This window comes from Colossoma macropomum, unplaced genomic scaffold (assembly GCF_904425465.1).
Source record: "Colossoma macropomum unplaced genomic scaffold, Colossoma_macropomum, whole genome shotgun sequence".
NCBI classification, from domain to species: domain Eukaryota; kingdom Metazoa; phylum Chordata; class Actinopteri; order Characiformes; family Serrasalmidae; genus Colossoma; species Colossoma macropomum.
Genome location: NW_023494788.1, coordinates 5,973,718 through 6,000,127, shown reverse-complemented (window position 1 = coordinate 6,000,127; position 26,410 = coordinate 5,973,718). Strand labels below are relative to the sequence as shown.

Genomic DNA, 26,410 nt, shown 5'->3' with positions numbered 1-26,410 from the left:
CCCTTGTAATTTCTATATTGAGTGGCAAAAACGTACGTATTTGTTGATTCCTACGATGTTAAACATTTTGCCACCATGCAGTAGCTTCAGCAGAGTTTATGAATCAGTTTTTAAATGTACCTTTGTCCATTTCCTCCCGGTAACATTAATAAAAAACCTGATTCTCAGCTATTGCTGATAATCCGCACTGCTGATCAGTATTCCTACATTTTACACAACACTGTTATTCCAGTGTACATGTTGTAAATGCATATAAAATTCTACAGTCATGACATATTTCATCAAATGTATTTATTTCCATACCAACAGAAATATTACACTTTTACTGACTCTCTATGATAAGAACTACTCTATGTTAATATTTCTTTTTGGCAGTGGTACAGTTTAGCACTTACGTGGCTCTTCAGTTTCCCTGAGACAGAAAATGCAAAAAATACCTACAAGGCTTACATTACCATCAACTGTTCCTCATGTATTATGAAAAAAACAAAAACACTAATACTAACACAGCAAATGCAAAACACACAAATAATACAGCAAATAACATAAATATCAAGGCTGGAAATAAAAGAAATGTTTCTATGGTTCTGACTGGATTATTTCAATAATTCAGAACATTTAAAATTCTGTAATTCAGTACTGCACTTCAGTAGCTAAGTGGTCTGTCTCATCAGCATCAGTGAGCCAATAAGCATACATATTCCCAAATCTAGGCCAGTAATTGGCTGTCTAAATTACATTCCTTATGCATGTCATTACAGTCAGTCTGTATTCAGTTGTGGTCAGTAAATAATCTCAGTTCCAGCACCTCACATTCATATCTGGTTTAAACCACATCCACACCCTAAAGTATCATTCAGGAATCGGTATGAAAATCAAGGTATCGGTATTGAAACATTCTGAGTGCTACTCAGCCCTGCACACAAATCTATACACTTAAGAAATGAAAGTCTTTCCAGGACTTTTTCAGCTTTTGCTTTCACCTCAGCATAATCTAGGTGAAGTATTTTACTCTTCAGAAGTTCAGATCAGTTATATCTGATGCTGCCTTTAGTTAAACCCAGTATATTGATGCAGTCGCAATAAAACTTTGTATCTACAAAATGGTAACTTTACAGGAGAAGGAAAAAACTGTCTTCACTTTAAATGGGACTTAATGGAACCGTTTTTTTTTTTTCCAAGTAAAGTTTGACCATTTCTATTGGTCCATTTACCATGAAGCTTTAACACAATGAGTGTGTTTACATGCACTCCATAATCAGATCATAATCAGATTTCTGCAGTTGTCTGATTATTCAAATGGTTATGTAAACAGCACACTCTGATTTCTTAGATCAGAGTAAGGTCTAGAAATCTGATAAACGGAGCTGGACTTTAGCTCAGTAATCAGATTTCTCAGTGTATGTGAACTCTGATTTCTTTCGGATTTTTCTCAGTCATGTGCATGTGAGAAAACAGACTGCGGTACCAGAAATAAGCAAGCAGTGTTGCCACAAGACTGCAGCAAAACACTTTTGAAGCAATGCTGAAATCAAATACATGCTTGACGAAATGAACGATTTAAATATTCTTCATCTTCTAGATGACGTATGTTCATATTTTCGGGTAAAGTGTCGCAGTGTTTAAAAAAATGAGTCATGAAGTTTGAGTTTTACATTATGTTTACGTCACGTCTTATTCTGTGAGTTTATTGGCTGGTTGCAAACCAGAAATCTGATTATTGTCTGACTCATGTAGACCTGGAGTTTTCACATTACCTAATTACATGTAAGCATGTTGATCGTATTACTGACAAAATCTGATTTTCTGCAGTTATCAGATTATTAAGTGCATGTAAATGCACTCAATGTAAAGAGCTGCTGGCATTTTCAAATTATGTCAAAATGAAAAACATGGTTTTGTTCCGACAGCGACAATATGTTGATCAGTTCATACTGGTTACTATCACTTCCTCTACCAGTTTCAGAACCATATGTATAGTTCTCAATAGTTAGTTAGAATTTAGCCCTATCTTTGGTGATATAGAGGTAAAAGAGATAAAAAACCCCAAAAAAACACGTGGCACGACTGCAAACAGTGTATGGTATCCAAGTACAGTACTTATCTGTGATTACATTCTTATTATTTTATACTCTTACTGGGAGTGTCTTTACTAAGTATAAAGTTTTTCAGTACTCTGTCCACCACTGAAATTTATCTCAATGACCTGAGCACCACTGCCCACCATTTTGTTGTGGACAGCCAAACATCACTAAAAAATTCAATAAATGAATGTCTCCACTAGAGGGCGATATATGCACACAAAAGACTGTGTGGCTCCATCCGTCAGAAGGCTGTGTTTCTCACCTAAACCCTAACAGAAAACATCTAAGATCACTTTTTAAAAAGGTACCTGGTTTTAAAACACTAAGATCACAACAACTTAGATGAACCACCCCTCAGAAAACTCATCGCTGTAACAAAACAGGAAAACGACTGGATGGACTGTAAGTTAAAGTGCACTTTTTCCTGTGCATGTACAATTGCACTTGTGTTCAAATTTCTCCAGTACGTCTACAGCAAAGTCTCTGAGACAAACTTGTCCCATTTCACTAGTAAAGCTGCAATGGCTTTATCCTTCACCGCAGAGGACAAGGAGCTATACCTGAAAGAGAAAAACGAGAAACCTCAATCCAGTAGAAGCTGCACAAACTGAAATTAATCATTTTGTCAAAGCAGTAGCATAACAGACTGTAACCACTCAGATTACATAATACAATATGACAAAAATCCACAATCTAGCTGGAAGCTCTGTGCATGCAGTAATAAGTTACCTGAGAGAGTTTATGACGAGCTCTTTCAGAGTGGCTAAATTAGACCTCATTCCTCCAAAGCCCATGAAGGCCTGGTAGAAGTCGTAAGAAAGACCCGACGCCTCAAACAGAGCTGGGTCATCTGAGCTGATCACCATGGGGTGGCCCTCCGCCATCAGCACGGCAGCTGGATGGTTTCTCAGGTCTGAAACCAGCTTCAGGACCTGAGCAGGACAAAAGAGAGAAGCATTCACAAACTTCACTCCTGGAGGACAAAGGCACAGCGCTGTTTAGTGCTGACTCATTCCAACAACCTGCTAATTATTAAGCCTTTTGTGTGTTGCATCAGGGTGAAGAATAAACAGTAATAGTGCAGCCTAAAAAAGCCAGATATGAAGAAATCAGAATGCTTTGTTTATTATCTGCTTGGCACAATACAACATAACACAATATAACAAAGGGTAAGTATTTTTCACTGATATAGCAGAGCTGTGTGGCAGTAAAGACCACATTATAAAAATTAACAAACCAAAATATGGCATTTTTCTGCAAATTTTAGTGCACAATTTCTATTTGCTGGTTTTAACATATAGGAACAAATAAAATATAAAATATAAACATGCACAGGCCACATTTTATGTTATATTTTTGAGAATAGAGTTAGATTCAGCAAATAAACAGTAACTGCATTAAAATGTGCAGAAGTGTGCTCTCTGTAGAGAATATGTGAACATATTTTCACTTAGAAAATCAACAAAGCTTCATTTGACCAGGGGCGTCCTAACCTTTGCATATGACTAAGCAGGGACACAAATTTTGGGATTACTGAATAAAATATTTGAATAAGACTTATTTGAATAATATTTTTTATACAAGCAAGCTACACATCTCTGTTCCAAATGAAAATGTTGTTTCCAGCACTTCTCTCGTTGTTTACTTCAGGAGGCTTAATTGTAACACTGTGGTCAAACTAACCATGTCGTGTGAAGAATGCACTTTTGGTTGAGTTATTTACATGCATCAAAATGAGGCGATATTACAGCCACCAAGAGACTAAAATAATGTAGTAGATAATTCTGTAATAAAAAAAGGAGTGTATGGTACAAAAACAGTGGGTGAATGTAGATAAAGCAAAATTAGTAACTTAAAGACAGTGGAATTCTATTGGAGACAGACTGATGCACTCACGTCTGCAATACTTTCTCAAACCATGTTGAAGCTCAGAACAGTCTGATTTATACGGTGCCGTAAACGCTTTAAAGCAAGAGGCGTATTTATTCATCATTCTCTGACTAAACAGTACTACTTGATGGAGGATAATGCTGTACCTGGTTAGAAATGGGGCAAACCTCCACTGGTACGTCCATCTTCCTGGCAAGCTCTTTGACCACAGGGTGGCGTGTCATTGCGAAGCCATGGCCAATGCGAGAGGTGTTGAACAGCAGGGCGTCCATCATGTTCTGATCAACATCTGTGCCCTCCGAGTCTACACAGAAAAGTTACAGAACAAAAACTTATTCTAAGACAAACTGATCCGAAGTCGTTTCTCTGAATTAACCTCTTAAGTTCCTCGGCATGGCCACATTTCACCTTAGTGCTCATTATTTAGAGTAATTTAGTGCATAGAAGACAATGCAAGAGTAGTTATTAAGACGTTATAGGTGTGAGGACTGGAAGTAAATAGTAAAAGTGAGTTGAAATGTGCCATACTGGTCTCGCCTGCATGGAAAAAGTAGGGCAGATGGACTCCCTGCTCCTCTGGCAACTCCAAAGCCTCTCTGAAATACCACAGAGGCCGTCCACTGTCTTCACGCCCCACCTACAACCAGGAGATTCTTTTTTTTAAGGAGTGCATTTAACATTCTGCATAAATTAGTCCTTAAGATGAAAACAAAGTGATTCAGTGTTTCTGATGTGAAATATCTTCTAGAGAAATTCACCACAGTGGAGGTGATAAGGACTAGACGTCTAAGAGTTTAACGCCTCTAAAAGCTCCCTTACAAAAAGGTAGTAACTAGAATAGTTACAAATACAATGCCAGATGTCTGAGATGTTGTTTTACAATAATTTGAGCCTGAAATGTTTTTAAATCCATAATAAGACAAAATAGGCCCCAAAGAAAACTTATTTTGTCAGATTTACTACTATTTTACTGTTTTGTAGAAACTCATAAATATGCTAATATTATTATATAGTATAACATATTTGTTATATTTGTTTGTTGGACAGTCATTGTTGAGTTTGCTCTGGGCTCAGAGTCACTGCAGTTGTACTCACAAAGTCAAAGCCTGCCATGATATCTGGAAAGTTCCTCTGTAGTGTCATGGCTTCCTCCACAGCCTTTACAGCTTCTGTTAAATTCAAACCCCTGAAATACACACAAACAAACACACACCGTTCCACATCTCGTAGAACTTCAGTTGTTGGTCTTGCATATAAAAACACAATTCACCACTATCATCTTTTTTCTTCAATATTTTCTTGAGAAAGGTCCTAAGAAAAAGTCTACGTCAGATTCATGATGTATTCTGCAGAATTGTTCGCACCTTTGTGCTCTTAAGTATGTGAAGATTCTGTTCTTACCTAAGAACAACAACACTGGTTCTTACGAAAACATAAGAAAACACTGATGAACGTCAGAATCTTTGTAAAAGCTGTGTAAGTGGGTTTTAAGAAGAATTTTCCTCTTAAGAACGTTTGGTGAATGAGGCCCAGTGTTTTAAGACTCTAACCTGTGGACGGTGAAGATCACTCGAGCACCTACAAAGTCTGGGAACTGAGCCCTGAAGTGCTGGAGCACCTCCTGGCAAGCCCTCATGCTCCAGTCTTTACTGTTTCTTCTGCCATCGAGCTCATAGGTCTGAAAAACAGCAGATTCCATTTCAAACATATAAAAAAAAGCCCATAAAGTATTTGGACATTTTAACTACTGGTGAACTTTAATGAAGTTCTTTAGGTTACTTCATAAATATATTAACATATTTAACAACATGATATTTGGCTCAGAAAGAGGCACTTTTAGCACTACATTAAACTGACTGTGTAGAGAAAACCTGGAGAAGAATTTCAGCCAGACTGCATTAAGGCTGCTGTAAAGCCCAGAGGAAACATCAAAGTCTAGGGCTGTTTATCTTACAGTGGTGTTGGTGAGTTTGTGTTCATTGATGGGATCATTAACTCAGAAATGTACAAAGATATTCTGCATACAAACCTGCAGAAATGTGGAAAAAAACAATCTAAAACACCATCCACCTTTGGAAAGAACACTACAGTCTTGTAAAATAACAGTCTTGGAATTGTCTCTTTAAATAAATGCCAATTCAATACAGTTGTAGGCATGGAACAAATGTCCACATTTTTTTGGGGCCACTGTCTTGAGAATCAACCAATAGATGAAACAGTTGAAGGAGAAGGAAGAAAAAAACATTCTCAACTTCATAGGTTGATATATAAATATAATTTTGCACCATTGCTTTTGGTCCATGACATCCTCACACAATATAAAGGACAGCTGGCATTTTAAAATTAAAAACCAATGAGGTTTTGATATAACAGGACGTCATCTGATAAAGATACTGATACGTACCGATGGTAGGAGAGCTCTTATTTCCACATACATGATGTTGTCCATGTAGAACTGCCTGAGGCCTTCATAAAAGTAGTCCTTAAAGACAGGGGCATACGTCACCAGTCCATAGGCCACCAAGAACGCCTGTTCAAACCTCTTCCAGACAACGTCTTGGTCTGGATAGGCTTTGTCCGGGTCCTCAGTAAACAGTGTGAGATTACGAATAAAGCTGCAGATGCGAGCAGTAAAAATTAAGACAAATTATCAATTTTATTCAAACCTTATCATGTTCTTCTATCATTTATATTGTTATTTTATGCTAACACTAACGTGTTGTGGCCTCAAAATATAGTTTATGTTATTTGCTGTTATTGCAGTATTTTGTAGCACAGCTTTGTAGGTTCATCTGTTTGACAGACCTCACAATTTTACATTGTTTTCATGTTTTCCTTCATTAATATTCTCTCATTACAACATTACGCATCACATAAATACATCATACAACCATTGATCCCTGTGGTCTCAACCAATCCTGACTGTTAGCCTAGCCACCATAGGAAAATAAATAAAAATCAAAACATGAAGAAAACAGCAGTTGTATCTTTATCTTTACCCTTTCAGCCAGAGAAAATGAGCCAAACTGATGTAAGGTGTCTTGATAGCTATGTAACCTTGCTAACTTTAGCTCATAGCTGGTTGTCCTCCTCATCTGATGAGTCATTTCTGTCATTTGAGTGATCCATTCTGTCTATTATACTGATGTTTTGAAGACAGTTCAGCTGTCTACCTTCCTTCTGCATTCACCACCCAACAAAAACAAAAACTTTCAAATCAGCCCTTCCCCAAATATCCACCCCAAAGCATTTGGGGTTTCTCAGAAGTTCCTCCCACCTTCGATATACATCATCAGAAGGGGGGTTTCTAAGTCAATAAACTGTAAAATCTCACTCTATAGATTACAGCAACAGACAAAGAGGTTAAAATATTTTCATTCTGTCTACAGTTTCCCTTTAAGGTCTCTTCGGCCTACCTGTTGTCCAGCTCAGTGCTGTTCATCTTCTCTCTCAGTGTTTTGAGGAGAGTCCACGTGGAGCAGTGGGTTTGAGGCTTAGGCTGCCCAGCAGAGAAGAGAAATCGTACCGAGTTATCAGCAGTAAAGCACACGTAGCAGTTTTCTCTGTAGGTGACGTTCTTTACCAGCCATTCAACTCCCACCAGGGCAAAGTCATGGACGTGTAGCGCTGCACCTTTAACAGATAACAGGAACCAGTTTGGCTTGTCAGGTAAAGAAAGATGCCACAGCCAAATACCAAGTGACCTGGAGCACTAAATAACAGAACACTCTGAAAAAGGACACTGAATTTAAGGGGGAATTCTACAGATTTTCCCAAAATGTAGTATATATACAAAGTCATTCAGAGTGATTTGCTGTAAAATAGTCTGTTCTAGAGAAACTTGCAGAGACACAATTGTTATCGTGATAAGAGGAATCAGATGTCTGAAGAGTTTAATGCCTCTAGAAACTAAATTGAAGTGAACTATTACATGAAATGGTTGCAAATATACTGTGACATCATGTATTTTGCAGTAGCTTTGAGAAAGTTCTGGCCTAAAATTTAGTTTCAAATCTATTCATGGCATATGAGTACATACAGAGCATTGTAGGGCAAAATATTTCCCAAAGTAAGCTTGTTTTTTAGATTTACTTCTATTTTACCATCATCAACATTCTATAAAAACACTGAAGATAAGTAAGTTTACTGGCCATTTCAGATAGTAAATAAAATAGCTGTATTTTTCTTGTAGGCACTGTGACCCCTGGTTCCCATTATCACCACTGTAAAGAAATCTGAGCCAGTCAATCAAAGCACCTCGAAAGACAATTACTCAACAACTGAATTATGCAGAAAGAATTTCCCTTTAATTAAACTATGCCATGAATGATTTTGGCATGTCGGCAGTCAATAAAGCAACAACAGACAAACTTAAATACAGCAAAAAACAACATAGAAAATAAATAAGTATGAATATATATTATGCAGGGCTTTTAGTCTATTGCTCTACTATGATATAACCCAGCAGCTCCCTATTCAAGTCTTTTCCCTGCTCTTTTTCATTAATATTAATATAATATTATGTTATATTAATATTAATATTCACCTGTTATTTTGACTCAGAGCAGTTAGAGCAGGTAAACAGTGTGCAGTGCACTGGATCACCAAGACTGAGATGCTCTGATTTAGGCAAAGGAATGTAAAGCTTTATGGAAGCAGTAAAGTGTCCTAGATGATGGAGATCAAAGTTACTTTACCTTTGGGCATCTTCTGTAAAAAACTGAAGACTGGGCTCCGCTCAATCAGAGGCTTTGCTTTAAAGAAGTGTATTGAAGGGGGAAACTCTGGTAACGCCATATCCTGCAGCTTCAGCTGGTGGAGCTTTTCATCGAGGAGCTTTTCTTTGTCGTTCAGCACCACGCCGCCTCCTACCTCTCTGATCATCTCCAGCTGAATGAGAGCTTCTCGCCGCCGAGGATCTGGCCTTCCGCAGCACAGCGGCGTCCCACACAGCAACACCACGCACAGCAAACCCAGCCGCGTCCTCCAAGGCAGCGCACCCATCGCTACGAGAAGAGCCATGGAGGACAGCAGGACACACTGGACAGCAGACACTGGAGCAGTGAGATAAACCTGCAGAGGTAATATGACAGTTCAGCGCGGCTGTACAGGAAGATGTTTGGAAACAATAATTAAACAATGTGTAGAAAATTTAATAAGTGATAAGTAGTCATAAATTCAATAATATTTAATCTTAATTATTATTTTTCTTCTTGTTATTATTGTTATACATTCTAATATATTTCATTATATTTTTATATATTCTAAACCCGTTTATTACTACTTCTATGACTAATAATAGTAATAAATATTATTAGATTTGCAGCTACAAGCTTTATTACAACTATTATCATGCATTTAAAACTAGTTAATTACTACTACTACTAATTATTATTTATTTTGATTATTAATTTACTAGCTTTATTACTACCTCTACAACTATTATTGCAATGCTGCTATCGGAACAAATCCTCGTATCTCCATTTTTGTCATTTTCCAGTTTTTCACATGAACTGAAAATGCCTGTTGCCCTTTATATTGTGTGTACATTTCATGAAGAATGGACCAACAAACATGGTCAAAATATACTTGGAAAAAAAGTCTGGTTCCATTGACTTACATTAAAAGTAAAGTATGTTTTTTCCTTCTCCTGTAAAGTTACCATTTTGGAAATATGAGGTTTTGTTCCGACATCAACGATTGTTATTATTATGCATTCAAAACTAGTTAATTACTACTAATAAGAAGTTATTATTTATTTTGATTAAGAATTTATTAACTTTATTACTACTACAACTAGTATTATTATACATTCAAAACTACTACTAATAACAATGTGTTTATTTAATTCATTTATTATTACTATTATTATTGTTGTTGTTCTTATTATTATTACTATTATTGTGAAGCTATAATCTTTACAACTAGTAATAATAATTATGCATTTATTTATTTCAATTATGATAACATTATGATTAAGATTATGATTATTATTATTATACATTCTAAACTATTGTAGTACTATTACTACTACAGTTAATAAAGTAGTAATACATATTAACAACAGCAGCAACAAAACATCAACAATAAGAAGGAGAAAAAGAAGACGATAACAATAATAATAATAATGATAATAATAATAATAATAATAATAATGCTTATGGTTAAAAAGAGCTTCAGGTAAAGGGGGCATGGCAGCTGCTTTCTCTTCTTTTTCTCTTTATGCAGTAAAATGTCTGTTAAATTCAGTTTTAACCGAGAACCACAATCACACACATCTGCTCCAGCAACAAAGAAGCGATGCAGCTTTGCATTACCATCATTTTTAAACATCCAGGTATGTAAGAAAAGTGATTAAAGACCATCAGCAACACTTTAACCCTGAAATCAACAAAGCACCGTCTGTTCCGCTGAGCGGAGCAGCAGAACCCCGTGACTCTCCCGTTCCGCTGAGCGGAGCAGCAGAACCCCGTGACTCTCCCGTTCCGCTGAGCGGAGCAGCAGAACCCCGTGACTCTCTGTCCGTTACTCATTATCAGCGCTCAGTCAACTGTCGTTTGTCATCGCTGCTTATTTTTTAAATATAGACTATTTTTTCTCTATCACTTTTACCTTCTAACAGAAAAACAGGTCGACTCCTGACTGACTGAGGGAGTAGAGGCTGAAGTCTGTTTCCTATCCGCCAGCTTAAGAACCTGAAGTCAGCTTCTTGTTCGAATTTTCCCGTTCCACCTTAAATGCTGCAGCAGTTACATTCTGGCGCTTGAGGCAGACCCGAACGCCAGAATGGAACAGCTGCGGTATTTAAGGTGGAACGGGAAAATTCGAACAAGAAGCGGATTTCAGGTTCGTCTGAGGGACCGTTTCGGAGACACAGCTGTGCTTTAGCTTTACCAAGACCAGCGAAAAGCCACAATAATCATTAAAAATGTGCTTTGAGTGGACGGACGGGATGTGCTCACCGTGATAAACCGGGTGAAGAGTCTGAAATATAAGTTAAAGTAGGAAATACTCTGCAGGACGAGCGGAGAACCAGCAGCGATTTGCGGCTTCCCTGCTAACGACAAGCTCAGCGTCCAAAACAAGACACGTCACATCCCGCGCTGAGCTCATTGGCTGACGAGCAACAAAACATTTACATATCCAGTTAGTCTTCGACTAAATCTCAAACTGCTCCCTACTTTTCATATAGTGCACTACGTGAGTTTTGGCTTCTGCCACCAAACGTGCCACCAGTATTGAATTGAAGACATGTGGCTGAACAGCAAAAGGCTCTTCGTAAGAGATATTGTGCACAGTTTGGGCGCAGGAGCCACTATGCTAATCAACACAATAGTGCACTACGTAGGGAGCAGGGAGCCATTTGGGATTCAGCCTTTGTTGTTTTTCATGCAGCACTACAAGTCTTAGGCAGACAAGAAAATTGCTTGTCTCAGCAGTGCGTGCGTTTTGCCAAGAAAAACACTGTATAAAAATAAGAATAAATACAAATAAACATAAAACTGTTTTATTAAATGTTACAGGCTTTCTTAGAAGAATAAAGATAGAACACAGGTTTGGTTCCTGACTTCTCGCTCCATTCAGTCTAAAGTACACTTCATTTAAACCCCTTAAAATCCCAGGCTCATTACATACCAATGATTATTATTCAGTAACTACAGGGACTTCAATGCAAACTGGCAAGATATTCTTACATTATGAAAGGGTGTAACAAAACTTTGGGCGGTGGACCCTGGCCATTTAAGAGGTTGATTTAATGCAGGATTGACTAGATAAACTTAGTACTCTTTACACTGGTGGTGATAGGAACCAAGGATCATGATGTTTATAACACAAATTCAGCCATTTTATTTACTATCCAAAACTGGTTTTTATATTGAATAGTGGTAACAAAAGAAAAAAAATCCTTTGGGGACTATTTTGCCTTATAACACCCTGGCATGTGTGTTTAAAATATGTTTTGGACCAAAATTGTATTGTAAAACAATGACTCTGGCATCAAGCAGCGTATTCATAATCATTTCATGTAATAACTTTCTGTGAAGGAGCTTTTATAAGCACTAAACTGTTCAGACGTCTGGTTCCTATCACCACCACTGTGAACAACTCAGTAAGTTTCTCTAGAACAGCATTTCACACCAAACCACTCTGAATGACTGTTCACATCTTAATCACTTAGTTATGCAGAAATGTATAAAAGTCAATGAAATTTCTTGAGTCTCTTAATTTTATATTTTTTCATTTGTTTGGTCTGGGAAGAGCAATGTTTCGCCCCGCTCATCTTATTTAATTAATTAAAAAAAAAAAAGAACAAAAATTCATGGAAAAAGTTATTTATTCTAAGAAATGTACAGTATAGAAAACACTTCGGTCCATTTCCAAAATAATCTACGTCAGTCAGATAAGAACTTGTAAACTTCACATTAAAATGAAACATACAAGAGTCCTTTTTGATGCCGTTGTGCTACTGAGGTATAGTCAACTGTTCAAAAAAATAATAAAAACAGAAACAAAGACAGAAAGAAAACATTTATATTAAAAACAAGGAGCCCAAAATAATGTACAAAAGGTAAAACAGCAAATAAATATGATTCATATTTAACCAACTTTAGTCATTTCACTAGTGTGGACAGAGACGGACAGCAGGAACAGTGGAGGGGTGATAGAATCAGTAGGTGCAGCTCAGTCTCTAATGCAGCCGACACACGAGTACAAATCTGTACACAGCAAATATGACCTCAGTCCACAGAAACTAGCCTGTCCTATCATAAGAGAACAGGATAAGCGTAGAGTACAGCTCAGCGTCTACTGCTAATTCCCTATAAGCAAAGTCTGCACAATAACGCAGGGCCACGTCTACATCAGCCCACAGCTGCTAGCATTTCTTCTGCTGCTCCTTTTTTTTCTTTTTTAAACTGTAAAAAACATCTGTAACACTTCATGTGTCTACTGAACATCTTTACGAATACAAATGATCGCTGCCAGACACTCTCTACGTTTGTGATGCAACAAGTTAAAACAGGCCAAAGATGAAGGCCAGTACAGTGATATTAAGCCCTTTAATGGACCGACCTCAGCCCAGTCTTCATTTCATTAAACAGAGACGCTGTAGTGATGGTGATAACTTTGTAGTCGTAATTGATTTTACTTCACATTCCCGTTATCTCAGACACGGCTGGAGAAACACGCCGACATTCAACATGCATAATAATGCAGACGACAGGGCGAGGATGGCATTACGAACTTGGCACTGACGTCTCATTAGAATTAAGGCTTCTGCAGAGTTCATACAATCATACATTGAGTAGTCAAACATAGACGTACTTCAGTGTAAATAACAGTGAGAAACTAGGATAATTTGTGTGGGAATGCCAAGCATGCCAGACTCTTTATGAGGTAGATATAAATAATCTGCAGCCATTGGAACAAAAATAGCCGTCACATTTTAATGCCCAGTTAAAAAAAAGTTGGGTAATTAAACATAAATGTAAAGAGCAAACATGCTAATTCAAATGTAAACACCACAAATCTGAATTAGGGATGCACGATAATATTGGAATCATATCGGGCAGATGTTTCTATTTGACCGATATTTCAAACTGATTTTTGATGATGTATTATTTTACTCTAGAAGAGCAGGAATGTATAGGCAATGCTGAGCTGCTGCACTAAAATATCTGCTTTTTATTCATTTTACTGTATTTGTAACCCTACACTCTTAAAAATGAAGGTGCCAGAAGCCACAGTGCTCCTAGAAGAACTACTTTTGGTTCCCTAAAGAACCTTTGAGTAAGTTGGATCTTTAGAGAACGAGACGTGTTAGAGTGAAGAATGACCTTCACATAATGTACAGCTTCTGGGATGAACCCTTAAATTGGTAAAGAACCTGTATATTATGCAAAGCCTTCAAAAGGGTCCCTTTTTTAAAACATGGTTCTTTAGGGAACATGAAGTGGTTCTTCTATTGAACTGCTCAAAGAACCCACTGTAGAACCTTCATTTCTTTAAGAGTGTACAGAAATAAATGTCATATTTCCCCATAATGCTAATCCAGGTGGGCCCAGTCCCAATTCCAACAATTAATCAACGTTTATATCTCGGCAACAACAGATACAGCTGTATGCAAAAGTTTAGGCACCCTTGATACACAAATAGGCACGCACCCTCTACAGAGAACACACCTCTGCACACAACGCATAATTCTGTTTATTTATTTGTTGAATTTAACATACAGGACACAAAAATAAAACATTTTAATTATAATAATTATGGCACATTTTATATTTTGTGTTTTATTTTTTTCTGAAATATTTCACCCAGCAAATAAATAGAAATTGTGCACTAAAAGTTTTTTTTTGCAACTGTTCAAGTGTGTTCTCTGTAGAGGATGTGTTAATTATACTCACTTAGAAAATGAGTGAGAACAAGTAATTTGACTGGGGTTGTTCAAACTTTTCCACACCTTATGCGTCGGCCCACAATTCCCATATTAGTGCATCACTGCTCTGAATGATATGCCATTTAGGGCAGCCGTGACGAGTCCAACAAGAGAGAAAAATGCTCACTGCTTTCAATAAGCCTGAAAATATCCTCCCTTAAATAAAAAAAAATTATATTTATGACAATTAAAAACAACAAATCAGTTCCAATTCATTTTGATCAAACTAAGAACAACTGGGTTACATGTTTTTTGCCCATATAAAAGGCTTTAAATCAGAACATTAAAAAAGCTGTAAGGTGTAATCATGTAGAGTAAAAATCACCATCTCTAAGTGAATCGAGGTCAATTAATCATCACAGTTCCAGTCATCTCACGCATCACTTCCCCTTTAAATAATTCATTAATACCCGTATTATAAGCATGACACCCTGAGGACATGAAGTTCATCACGCTGAATTGTGAAAGAGGAAGCACCAAAATAGAAAAAGAAAAAAAACGTTTCTCTATGACAGCCCTAAATATTTCCTATTCACATATACAAGCTACTTTCACAGTCGTAAAAATGTGGCTGAAGTCAGACTCTTCCCCTCTTAAGGAATGAAAGATACCCAAATTATATACATGACAAAAAGGATGAGGCTTTTCACATCTTCCTCATGCAGCGTATATATAAACTAGCAGGACAGATCAGTTAAGTGATTGACAGAACATGCATTACAGCTCAGAGGGGGTCGTCTCAGATATCTCAGAGTCACGTTTTACTGTCATATATACATAGTAGCACACATCTATGAAGTCCAAGGCCACTAATTCCAGTATTAAAGACTATCTCTAGTGCATAAACAACAGGAGCAGCTGAGAACACATTCTTCGAGCCAAGGCAGCGCTGAAGGATGCATAACGCAGCAGAACTAAGCGGAAATTCTGCTGCAGTTGAGGTCGAGATGGCCACCTAAACAGGACCATCACTGATGATCCACTTGCTGATGACCCACTCAGCGTCCCATCTGCTGTTATGTTAGTACATCTAAAATAACTCACACATACAAGACATTCAAAGGGAATGCGAAAGGCAACAGAGTGTCCAGTGTGTCCACGAAGATCAGAGATGACTTGACTAAGTTTACAAGTACCTTCTATAAAAACACCTGAGATTAACTTTGGAAAGGAACATCAAGGTAATAATTGACTCCTCAGACCTCTCAATGGCAGCCTCTCATTGCTGGTCCCTTTCCTTTTAGCTGCACATGCAAAGAAGCCTGGAAGCTTTAGCTCCACAGGGAAAGAGGTCTCACTCTCAAAGTGCAGTTTTCTGGCAGGGCTCTTTCAGGTAATGATGTACAAAGAGAAAAGGCTGCAGAAATCCAAAAGCAGTGGAAGGTTTCAAGCTCCTTATTCATCACGGTTGAGGCCCACAGAGCTCCTTGTTGAAGAATGATGTTCAATCCAGTGGAAGCAGCACTTCAACACTGCTCCACAACACAAAAACAACACAGAAATGACATTCACTCTCGAAAGCAACGTGTCTTTTCACAGTCATATTTCAGGAGCTGGAAAGGGATCTTCCAGTTGAGGAGATGAGGCTCTTCTTTGCTCAGCTCTCTCCGTTTGATTCATTCATCACCTACACAGTAAAGACATTCCTTAGTGTTTTCATGAACAATCAATGATTCTCAGAATTAAAAGAAACATTCGAAATTTAATTTCAAGCATCAAAGCAGCATCAAATTAAGCAAGTTTCTATAGTCATGCAGAAACTGAAAAAGACAATCCAGCAGGTGTCAAGTAAGAGGAATTGAATTTGAAACTAAGTGCATTTTAACATCATGTGGTGGACCTTCCTCACAGCCACCGCACTTTCCGTTTAAACCCAGCACTGACGCTGGAATACAACAGGAGTGGGTTGTTTACATGGAAACTAAGCAATCTCACCTTTCATACTCCTTGCTTACTGCCAGGACCACTGGGAGCTGCTGCATTCATCATGTTCTGCCTATCATAGAAGAAACAGAAGACACTGGTCAAGAGAAATGATCACAGCACTGACATTTTATCATATCTTCTCCATTCTGAATGAGGCTGGTGCCTTTGATATTTAACAAATGTGATCCCACAAAGCAAATTTGAACATGAAAAGACATGAATAGGAATATAAGTCACACATCAGCCACATTTTATTGTGCTTCTGATTAAACAAATCAATAATAAGCACCTATCCAAAAAAAAGTGTATTGAAACTGATATAACTGGTATAACTCCCTGCTGGTAATTTTAAACGAGCGGCTTTTTTTTAGGGCCCGGTATTGAACATGTGGTCAACCGGGGGCTTTTGAAAAATACGCAAGACACATAGCGCCCTCCACTGGAAAATCTCAGCAGGACTGACTTAACCATATTCACTTTTTGAACAAACAAATAGGAGGGCATGGGCAGAACTCAAACCCTTCCCTCTAGAGTCATTAAAGTTGATGTTTAGAGACAGGTAGAGCTAAAAAATGAATTGGTTTTATTGTGAAATTGCAGTTTGAAAGGGTGCAATTTTCAAATTGCAAGAGCTGCAACGCACATAATATTCAACATAATTTTTAAAAGCTTTAAAAGTGGGGAAATTTAAGGTAATAACAGCGCTTAAGCTTCAAAAAAATGCATGTGCTGGACTTTTTGGTGAAAAAAAGGTGAAAAAGGCCCGAAGAATAACTCTTATAAAATAAACACATTTACATCTCAATCACAGTACTGATCAGCAAAAATCATGACCTTCATTTTCAAAGAGAAATGCACTTTCTCTTACCCAGGATGAAATAAGTGTTCAGGTCCCATGTCTCTTTGAGGCACCATCATGCCCTGGAAGTGGCCTACAGCATGGGGATGCCTGTACATGGCCATGCGGCTTTGGCCTGGGGAGTAGGGTAGCTGCTGGGGCCGCTGTAGGGCTTCCATCAGGTGTGGGTGAGGATGCTGAGTGGGGAAATGTCCACTGGGGCGCTGGGGCCTGGAGGGGTATGGCCCGCCGGGCATTGCTTGGGGTGGAGCGGCTCCACCTTGCTGCATGCTAGGATGCATGGCTCGGGGATCATACGGAAAGTTGTGCTGGGGATGGGCGGAGGTGCGGCGGCGGGCCGCAGCGTTGTGGCTATCCAGGTCCAGCAGTTCTTTAGGGCTTTCAGGCTGGTCAGAGCCCTCCTCCATCTGGGCATGTTTTGCTGGGCTGCTGCCATTCTGACTCTCAGCAGAGCCGCTGTGGACTCCGTCTGGAAGAGAACTAGGGGACATCAGACTTCCGCCAGAACCTTCAGAACCCAGAGGGGACATGGTGTTCTCCCTCTGCCGGCCATTGACACTGTTACCTGCCACAGGCAGGTAAGCGTTGGGTATCATAGGGTGACGGGGCGGGTACTGAGGCCTCTGCCACTCAGTTGCTGGAAAACCATGCCGGCTATTCTGCTGGTGCTGAGGATAGTACTGATGTTGTTGTTGCTGGTACTGAGAGTGCATGCCCGGGTGGGCCTGAGGGTGCTGGGGTCTCACATGGTACTGATATGCAGAACCTTGCTGATGATACGGAGGGTAATGGGCAGGATTGAGATGAGGGCTCATAGACTGAGATGGCGGTGTCTGGTTCGGGTAGGGTAATCGGACAGAAGGGGGCACTGCCCTGCCCATGTACTGACCATACTGTGAAGGTGCTGGACCACCCATGCCACCACTATATTGAGCCACAGTGTTACTTGCAGGACCGAGAGCGTGGCTGGCTGGTGTTTGGCTATGAGGCAACTCTGGCCGGCTCAACTGGGCCTTTGACTCGGGGCTAAAAGGCTGCTGTTTGTAGTGGCTGTTAGTATTTGCAGGAGCCGTCTTTGCATCTGGATTGCTACTCCCAGAGCCTCCCCCAGGCTCTCGGCTTGGTTCGCTGGGCCTCTGGTCGCCACGGTCAGCAGGAGAGGGCTGGACAAGCGGTTGGGACACAGGGTGGCTGGGGGGCAGAGGCGTGAGGGAGGCAGGCTGCTGAGCACCAGGCTGAGACACCTGAGGAACTGTCTGTGGCATGCCATGAACAGGGCCTGACTGTGGGCTGCGGACAGATCCACCCTGGTGCATCTGCTGATGAGGGACATTCAGCGTGTGTCCATTGTGAGGGTACTGAGGGGACATACCCTGAGGAACCTGTTGAGAGGGACTGTGCAATACTTTGTGAGGAATATTTTGGGGCAACTGGGAAGGGCCATTTTGGGAGAACAGTGGAGGGGCAGCTGGGGGCATTTGTTGAGAGGGATGGAGGGGTAATTTTTCTGGACTTTTCTGAGGAATCTTCAAAGGAGACAAATCCTGAGATCTCTGTGATTGGGATTCTGAATGGGGGCCATTTTGAGAGGAGGGCTGGGAACTGTTTTGGGGTATCTGAGGATTGACTTCTCCATAGCTTTCTCCCTTCGCTTCTAGGCTGTTTTTCTGTGGTGACAGCAATGCTGAAGGCACCTCTGCAGAAGTCTTCTTCTGTGGTGATTTGCCCCATTCTGGGCCACCGGGCTGTTCAGGCCTTTCAGCTGGACCAGGGTGAGGAGGGCCGTTGGACTCTTCGCTTAACCGTTTGTCAGCCAATTCAACCTCTGGACCTTGAAAAGTGAACAGAGTTTAAACTTGGTTGGAAGCCATTATAGTATGGCATTTCAAAAAAAAAAAAATACTATTATGTTTTTCTATAAATACATCTTCATCCAAAACTGCTATTTTGCTAATAATGAATGATAGCAAGGAGTGATTCATTTTTAGCTTTTAATTGTAAATAACAATATTTGTTGGGTAAAGAATTACCGAAGGTTAACCATTGAGACTGACGACTCTCCTACCTTTGGCTGCTCCATCTACAGTCCGGTTATCCAGAGTGCTCTTTCCTATAGAACCAGGGTGCTGGCTTTCAGGAGCAGAAGCAGTCAACGGAGAGGGCTGATAGCTAATGTTGCGGTGGGAGGATGAGGCTGAGAGCTGCTGAAGGGCAATCATCTCTGGGCTGTCCATCATTGAGCCCACATGTGGCCTGGAGTCTTGAGGGGTCAGTGGAGGCCTGTGGCCCATGGGTCCTGGGGAATTAACTGCAGGCATTCTGTATGGGCCATTCGAGGGGGGATATCCTGCAGTGCGTGGGGGACGCATCATACTATGACCGTAGGGGTGCTGATTGCCCATAGTCTGCTCCTGCATCATAGGCCCTCTAGGTAGCTGCTGTCCTTGATGGTTCGGCCAAGCACCATACGGACCTGGCGGAGGGCCATAGGAGGTGTAAGAGTTGTGCATGGGAACACCAGGTCTCGGGTAGCTGTTCCCCACAGGGTGCATGGGTTGTCCGTCAGGGTGTTGGACAGATGGGTACATGTTTCCTTCGGACGGAGGGGTGCAAAAGCCTCCAGGCTGTAGGGCCACTGGTCTTGGCCCCAGCGACGGGCCATGAGTTGGTCCAATGTAGGTGTGCTGCTGATGCTGAGGTTGAACTGGTCGAGTTTCAGATCCCACTGGGTATCTGGGACCAAGGTGCGGACCATTGACAGGTGGACCCTACAAAGAAATTAAACAAACCTTAATGAAACTTCACACTACTATGACAAACCTATAAACACCAGACAACTGACATATGTTACACAGCAAAATGCCCAGCTGCAAAGTATTATGCCAGTCTAAGAATGTTCAAAAGACGAATGCGCTTATTCAGGAGTGCTGAGATGGCATACCTGCATGTTGTAATGAGGTATGTGCTGGGGCTGATGCTCTCCTGGTCCTCCAGCCATGAAGGGTCTGTGTCCTGGGTACGGATATCGGGGGTCCATCATCAAACGTTGGCCATACATGCCTGATGGTAGAGGACCTGGGGCCCGCTGCAGCTGTAGTGAAAAGAAAAAAGAAAAAAAAATGAAGGTACGTTCATTTTGTTTAACTGTATTAAATCCACTAATGACTCCACTGTATTTTCCATGCACTTTCCTCAGAGTTAAAAAGTACATAGACAAAGTGCTTTAAATAATCATGTATACACTAATTCTACTACCCTTCCACATCACAGAAGCTAATCCAGACATTTTAACCCCTTTTCATAGTAGGCATAAAATGTCATTTCCGCTCATTTTTGTGGTTCCTCAGTGCCACTACATATTTTTTGGAATATATTTTGAAGGTAATGTGTATGATTAAAAACAAAAGATTTTCATTCATACTTGTAGATGAAAAAGGAAGTCAACATTTACAAAGTTTTTTTTTCCTTTTTGGTTTTCTTTGTGACAGTTTTTGATATCTTTCTTTGAGTTTTTTTGAGTTTATGATTATTTTATATCAAGAAAGCTGCAGTTGTGCTGTCCATTTGCTGGCCATCTCGGCACAGCCGTGTTTCTGGAGAGGTGTGAATTGTTTTCACTGCATTGGGTTCCTCAGCCTTCCTTTTACCCCTCATTGCTTGCTAGCAGCTCCACACATAGCCAACAGGGTCCTAGTTAAGCTCCTAAATATTCTACTCTGTAAAACTTCTGTTCATTAAAAATATCTGAGTCAATTTCCATTCTGCCAGGGGAATGGCCACTAGGAGGCCTGCAGAAAGAGGAGGAATTCCCCCAAAATACCAATAAATCAAAGCAAGAAAACATTATCTGTAAAACCAATTAGAAGCTAGTGAATTTTACTGCTTTTTGACCATCTGGCCTTATAAAACAGCTTTTAAGGTTAAAGTTAATCTACTGAAACATTTGAACCTGTGAGAAGATTGTGCTGTATGATGTCAGAGAACAGACAGGAAGTGTAGCCTTGCCTGTTGGCCAGGATGGTACATAGCAGCCCGTGGATCATTCCCAGGATGAGGCTGTCCTGGGTGGATGTTCTGAGGATGCGATGGCCCATTGGTGTAGGGGAAGGCAGGTGGTGGAGGAGCCGACACTGAGCTGTTCTCCTGAGGCACCTTGCCTCCTTTACCGCTGCTGGGGGCTTTACGTTTCTGCACCTGCTCTGTAGCCCGGATCAAGCTTTCAGGCCCTGACTGCCGGCTGCTCTTGCCCTTTTTCTTCTCCTTGCGGTCACGCTCCTCCTTGGTAACATGGAATTCCTCGTCGGTGTCTGCATCCTCGGAGGGGAAGTGTTTCAGCAGGGCTCTGTTGAAACAGCGCTCCAGTGACTCAGCCATTATGGTGTACTCTGAAGGAACACAAACACACAGACAAGGCTCATCCATTTAGCCTATCAATGTGAGACAAAACACACATGCGTGCACACACAGAGGTCTTCGCTCTGCACTTATAGCTGGTCCGCTGACCAGGTCACAGAGCCACGGTTGACCTCTGACCCCTCTGCCTGTCCTGGTGGGGGGAGAGCGCTCTGACAGATGGATGGCTCCGGAGAGGGGAGCTGCAGGGATGGAATGTCTGTGTGGCACTGCAGGTCCCGGCACACTGGAGGACAGCTCAATCGCTCTCCATTAATCACTGTCAGCGCCTACTCACACACACACACAAACGGACACCACCCTCCACCACTCACATGAATTCCTCCCCGCTAAACTACAAGCTTTCAGCAGTCAGGATTATCAAGATCGCTGGAAAATGCCTGCCTTGTTGCTGAGTGATGTTTTTTTTTTTTTGTATTGCAAGAAATATGTAAGCTTAAAATATTTACCGCTCTCTTCCCCGTTGTACTCCAAGCAGTTCTCAAACATGAGCTTCACATCAGCTACAAATTCATCCTTGACAACGTACTCTCCTTCATTGAGCTTTCTCTCTATGGTGGACAGATCCATTGGGGTCTGGAAGAACAGAGAGGTTTTTTTTTTTTAATATAATATTTTTATTTTAGCCCAAGTCTTGAAAATTCATATAAAAGTGTCAACACCAGGTCACAGATTTCATAAATGTTTACACAACTGCTTACATAAATATAAATGCCCTTATTTTAATTATTATTGGCTAATAATTCAAATGAGGACATTTGATATTATTATTCTATTATTATATAATTAGCAACATACTATCATACAGATAATTAATGCATCAAATAAAGGCTTTTCATAAATGCATCACATTTAAGTGCAGTAATACAATGCTGCTGTCGGAACAAGACCTTGCATCTCCATTTTTGACGTTTTCGAGTTTTTGACATAATTTGAAAATACCTGTTGCCCTTAACTTTGTGTGTAAATTTCATGATAAATCGACCAAAAGAAACAGCCCACAATTGCTTAGTCCAATGACTGATTTAATATTTAAAGAAATAAGTATCAGCTACTTAGTAATGACTAACTAGGCATTAAAGAAGAGTTTATGCATCACAAAGTTCAAGATAAATAACTTATCGTTTAAAACAAGACAGACAATTCATTTGTGATTATTACATTTCTAAATGCTTAACTTGTTCCAAGTTACATAATTTAGTACCACATAAACATTATTATCAAACTTTAATTTATAATTATGTCCCTACAATTCAGAGTAACTACTGATTATTCATAGGTGTTGAAGTGAACTACTATATAATCCTTAACAGTCATTAACAAACTGTCAGACAATGATTAAGCTGCTGTTATTAGGGCCTGTTATTACAATTCATAACACATTTTCCTTCTGTATTAAGGGGCAGGGCAAGTGTGAATACATTTCTGAAGGAAGATTATGAGAAAACAAACTTTGTCTTTTAAATAATATGAAGAATCATGCCTAACATATCCAGGAACAAGAACTAACAAGGTAAAAAGGGTCATTTTTGATTTCAGGTTGACTTTAAAAATATTTCGAGTGCCTAGTTTGAATGCCTAGTTTAGCAAGACCAGCTGGGAAGTAGGATGCTTACCTGAATGATCTCATGATAGTTGGGGGCATAGGATTCATCCACAGGTTCCATGAAGGGCCAGGCATCTTTGTGAGCCTTTAGAGCCTCCAGCACTGAGAAGAGAGAGTGCTGCATTAGAGCACTAAATCTATTGCAGCTTACAATGAGAAACATGTTACACTTCACCACCAGTACAGACTGACCCACAGCTACTTACCTTTGTACAGAGCAGCGTAATCATCATCGATTTCATAGCTGAAACAAATGAACAAGACAACAGTGAAAGTTAGCATAAGAGAACTATACAAACTGAAATAAGTTTGACACCCTATAAAGTAGTTAAATGGAAAATGTGTCTGAATTTTAAAGGCTATGGTGTTCTCAAGGTACAGTTTAGAAATATAACATGTTCATGAAAAATCTAAGAGTGCTGACTGCCTGTATGTACGGCATTAGCCACAAAACAGGTCCTAGATACCCAGCTCCAGTCCTGTGGGGTCACAGTCCAGAATAGTTTGGCAACTTTCCCTTAAAGCTCCTACCTAGTCTATTAAAAAAGCCCATATCCTGCATTTGTTGCATTTTATTTCTTCCCTGTGGAGCACTTATGACATCTGTGTGGCTTTATGTACCGAAAACAGTCATAGCTCATTTTCAGACAACTATTTTCCAACCTCTCTTTACCCCTTCATTTGAGCAAGTTGCTGCTGTTACTTTGCCTTTAAAACCTGTAAATGAACTCTGTTCTGATTGGCCACTCTGTACTGTGTCATGTTGAAAAAGTAGTCGAGGCTGCAACACTTCTTGTAACTTCAAGAATGAATTGGGCTGAACTGCTGTAGGCTAAATAGGCGTGTATTCATAAATGAGTAGGTTTTTAATCACAGTGAACTCAAAACTGGTAATACTGTCCACTGCTGAGTGGACAGTATGTTTTTAAACTGTAACATTTACAATTTTAACATTTATCCTACATCAAACTATTATTTCAAAAAAAAATAAGGAAAGATGTTTTCTACAATATGGGCCCTAAAAGTACAAGAGGAGTTAGGAAGAATATAACCACACTGTGCTGGACTCCCACCCTCCAGGACCAGAGATAGGTATCTCTGTCCCGGATCACCAACTCAGCAAACAGCAAAAACAGCAACACTGATGGAGGCAGCTTGCTTTACGGTGAAATAAACACATTTCACACACAGACAGACAACAGTGTCTCAGTTAATCTGATAAGAGTTACAGGGAAAGCATTATCTTTCATCATTTGTAGTCCACTGCCAGTGACAAGCCGAAAGAACTTGTGTGACTGAATAAAGCAAAAAGCAAAGAGAGGCCATGACCTGAAGACGATTATTAAATGAAGGCAATGACTGCTAAGCAAACCTTCAGATCACCATCAAATTTACTCCATGAACACATTAATACAGAATGAACTGATGCTGTCATGTCTGTGTATATAGAGTATTTTACAATGGCTTTGATCGTGGATCAGATTTTAGAATGGAAGCTATTAATTTTATAAGAAATATCACGTCACAAGCACCAAATCACAAACAGCTATAGTAGCTGACAGTATACTTAAAACAAAAAAGCCATTTCAAAGCAAAATTATGCCTTTTTGGCCAAAACAACGCAGTGGTTTGAATTTTGTACTGTTTGTTACAATGAAAAAAAAATGCTTGAAGGTTGCTTTAAATTTGCTTGTATACACTGTGCACACTGGCTCCACATAAATGAATCAACATAATTCCTATGTATAAGTACTTCATTGACTTGATGTAACACACATTTCATTTGTGTAAGACTAATGTACACACCATTTTTTCTTCAGCATAGGGGTATATTAGGTATATTTACAACAGCATTTTGAGTGGAAGTTCAGTTTCATTTAGGTCTTTTATCACTGCTACTGCACTGCCAGTTTAACACCAGATTTAGAACATTTGCTGAATAATACCGGTACAACAAAAAAAGGACCAAACTAGCATTTAACCCCCATTTTACAATAGCTGTGGTCAGCAATTTTGGAGGTCCCTTAGTTAAACTAAATTTTTTTTCTTCAATAAGATTCATGGAATGTATTTTTATGACAGAAATGTTTTCACTGTTTTTTTTTTTTTGGCAGTGAAATGAAGAAAGCTACAAATGTGCTGTTCACTTTTAAACTGTTTTCACAGCAGGGAGTTTTCACTCCTCCCCCTTTTTGCCCCTCTTTGCACACTAGCAGCTCAACACAGAGTCACAACATTTCACACACAGAGATAACAGCATCCAAGTTAACCTGATAACAGAGTTAGAGGGCAACAGTATTTTAACTTCTTATATTAATTTAAAATATCAGAGTCCATTTCCAGCCACTCAGAACAGCCACTAGGGGGCCTGCAGAAAGAGGTTAATAAACTGCTGAGGGATAACTATTTATAACTCTTACAGTTCCTTGGTGCGGCGAGAGCGGCGAATGGGCGAGTGTGGCTCCAAATGGAGAAGCTCAGGAGGAAGTTCCTTCCCCTGAGACAGCAACCAGGCCCTCTCCTCACGCTGCTTCCTCCTCCGTGCACGCTCTGGAAGCACGCACACACAACCACAACCATGCAAAACAGGCATAACAAAACATGCAAACACAAATAATCATACATGCACACACCCACGCAAACACACACAAAAATAAAAACAGTGACTTTTTTGTGCTTCCCAGCACCTGTTACTCACTTGGTCAACTCTTTACAAGTGACGAAGAAGTAGGCTAACAAGAGAGAAGTCAAATAAGTAATTCATTGCGGAGCTTTAGAAGGCAAACTTGATCAAAAGGCACGGCTGAGATAAAGGGCCAAGTTGCTTTCTATGCTGATATGAAAGGCTGCAGCAGGCAAACCCTGCTGTGAGGATTAAAGAGGTTTGGGGAAGGAGCCATTGAAGGGCTCCACGGGCCCTGATCTTCATCCATTATACATTAACGAGCAGAGCGGCCTGTCGGCACAGCCACGATCAGGAGTTAATTAACCCTCTGACAGACGATATCAGAGTGGAGCGGAGGGAGTTACGGGTGATGAACGAGGTTTGGGAGTTGCCTCCGTAACTCTGCTCTTTGTGCAATTAAACCAGCCTTGGGTTAAAAGCAGGCACTTCAGTGGCACTGTGTAGATACAAGAGTGCGCGTGTGTGTGTTTGATCTGTCTTCTGAAAGCTCTCTGAGCCCAGGGGCTGC

At 40.0% G+C, this 26,410-nt stretch overlaps 2 protein-coding genes across 2 annotated transcripts in view; both read right to left on the bottom strand.

Moving 5' to 3' along the window:
- Positions 1 to 1,635: 1,635 nt before the first annotated feature.
- ada2a (adenosine deaminase 2a) lies at positions 1,636 to 11,041 on the bottom strand. Its single transcript, XM_036568140.1, has 10 exons — positions 10,937 to 11,041; positions 8,672 to 9,047; positions 7,391 to 7,607; positions 6,379 to 6,589; positions 5,525 to 5,652; positions 5,070 to 5,160; positions 4,503 to 4,611; positions 4,121 to 4,278; positions 2,814 to 3,016; positions 1,636 to 2,644 (listed from the first exon to the last, which is right to left on the bottom strand). The coding sequence occupies exons 2-10, from the start codon at positions 8,994 to 8,996 to the stop codon at positions 2,554 to 2,556; spliced, it is 1,533 nt and encodes a 510-aa protein (XP_036424033.1). The 5' UTR covers positions 8,997 to 9,047; positions 10,937 to 11,041; the 3' UTR covers positions 1,636 to 2,553.
- Positions 11,042 to 12,291: 1,250 nt separating this feature from the next.
- Positions 12,292 to 26,410, bottom strand: part of LOC118806642 (cat eye syndrome critical region protein 2) — a 53,169-nt gene continuing 39,050 nt past the window's right edge. The window contains exons 10-19 of the mRNA XM_036568139.1: positions 25,637 to 25,766; positions 23,423 to 23,460; positions 23,227 to 23,318; positions 22,060 to 22,186; positions 21,203 to 21,582; positions 20,139 to 20,288; positions 19,263 to 19,965; positions 17,207 to 19,028; positions 16,348 to 16,408; positions 12,292 to 16,039 (exon numbers count right to left, since the gene is read on the bottom strand). Of these exons, the coding sequence (XP_036424032.1) occupies positions 16,351 to 16,408; positions 17,207 to 19,028; positions 19,263 to 19,965; positions 20,139 to 20,288; positions 21,203 to 21,582; positions 22,060 to 22,186; positions 23,227 to 23,318; positions 23,423 to 23,460; positions 25,637 to 25,766 (3,500 nt within the window). The 3' untranslated portion in view covers positions 12,292 to 16,039; positions 16,348 to 16,350. The remainder of the gene's footprint in view (positions 16,040 to 16,347; positions 16,409 to 17,206; positions 19,029 to 19,262; positions 19,966 to 20,138; positions 20,289 to 21,202; positions 21,583 to 22,059; positions 22,187 to 23,226; positions 23,319 to 23,422; positions 23,461 to 25,636; positions 25,767 to 26,410) is intronic.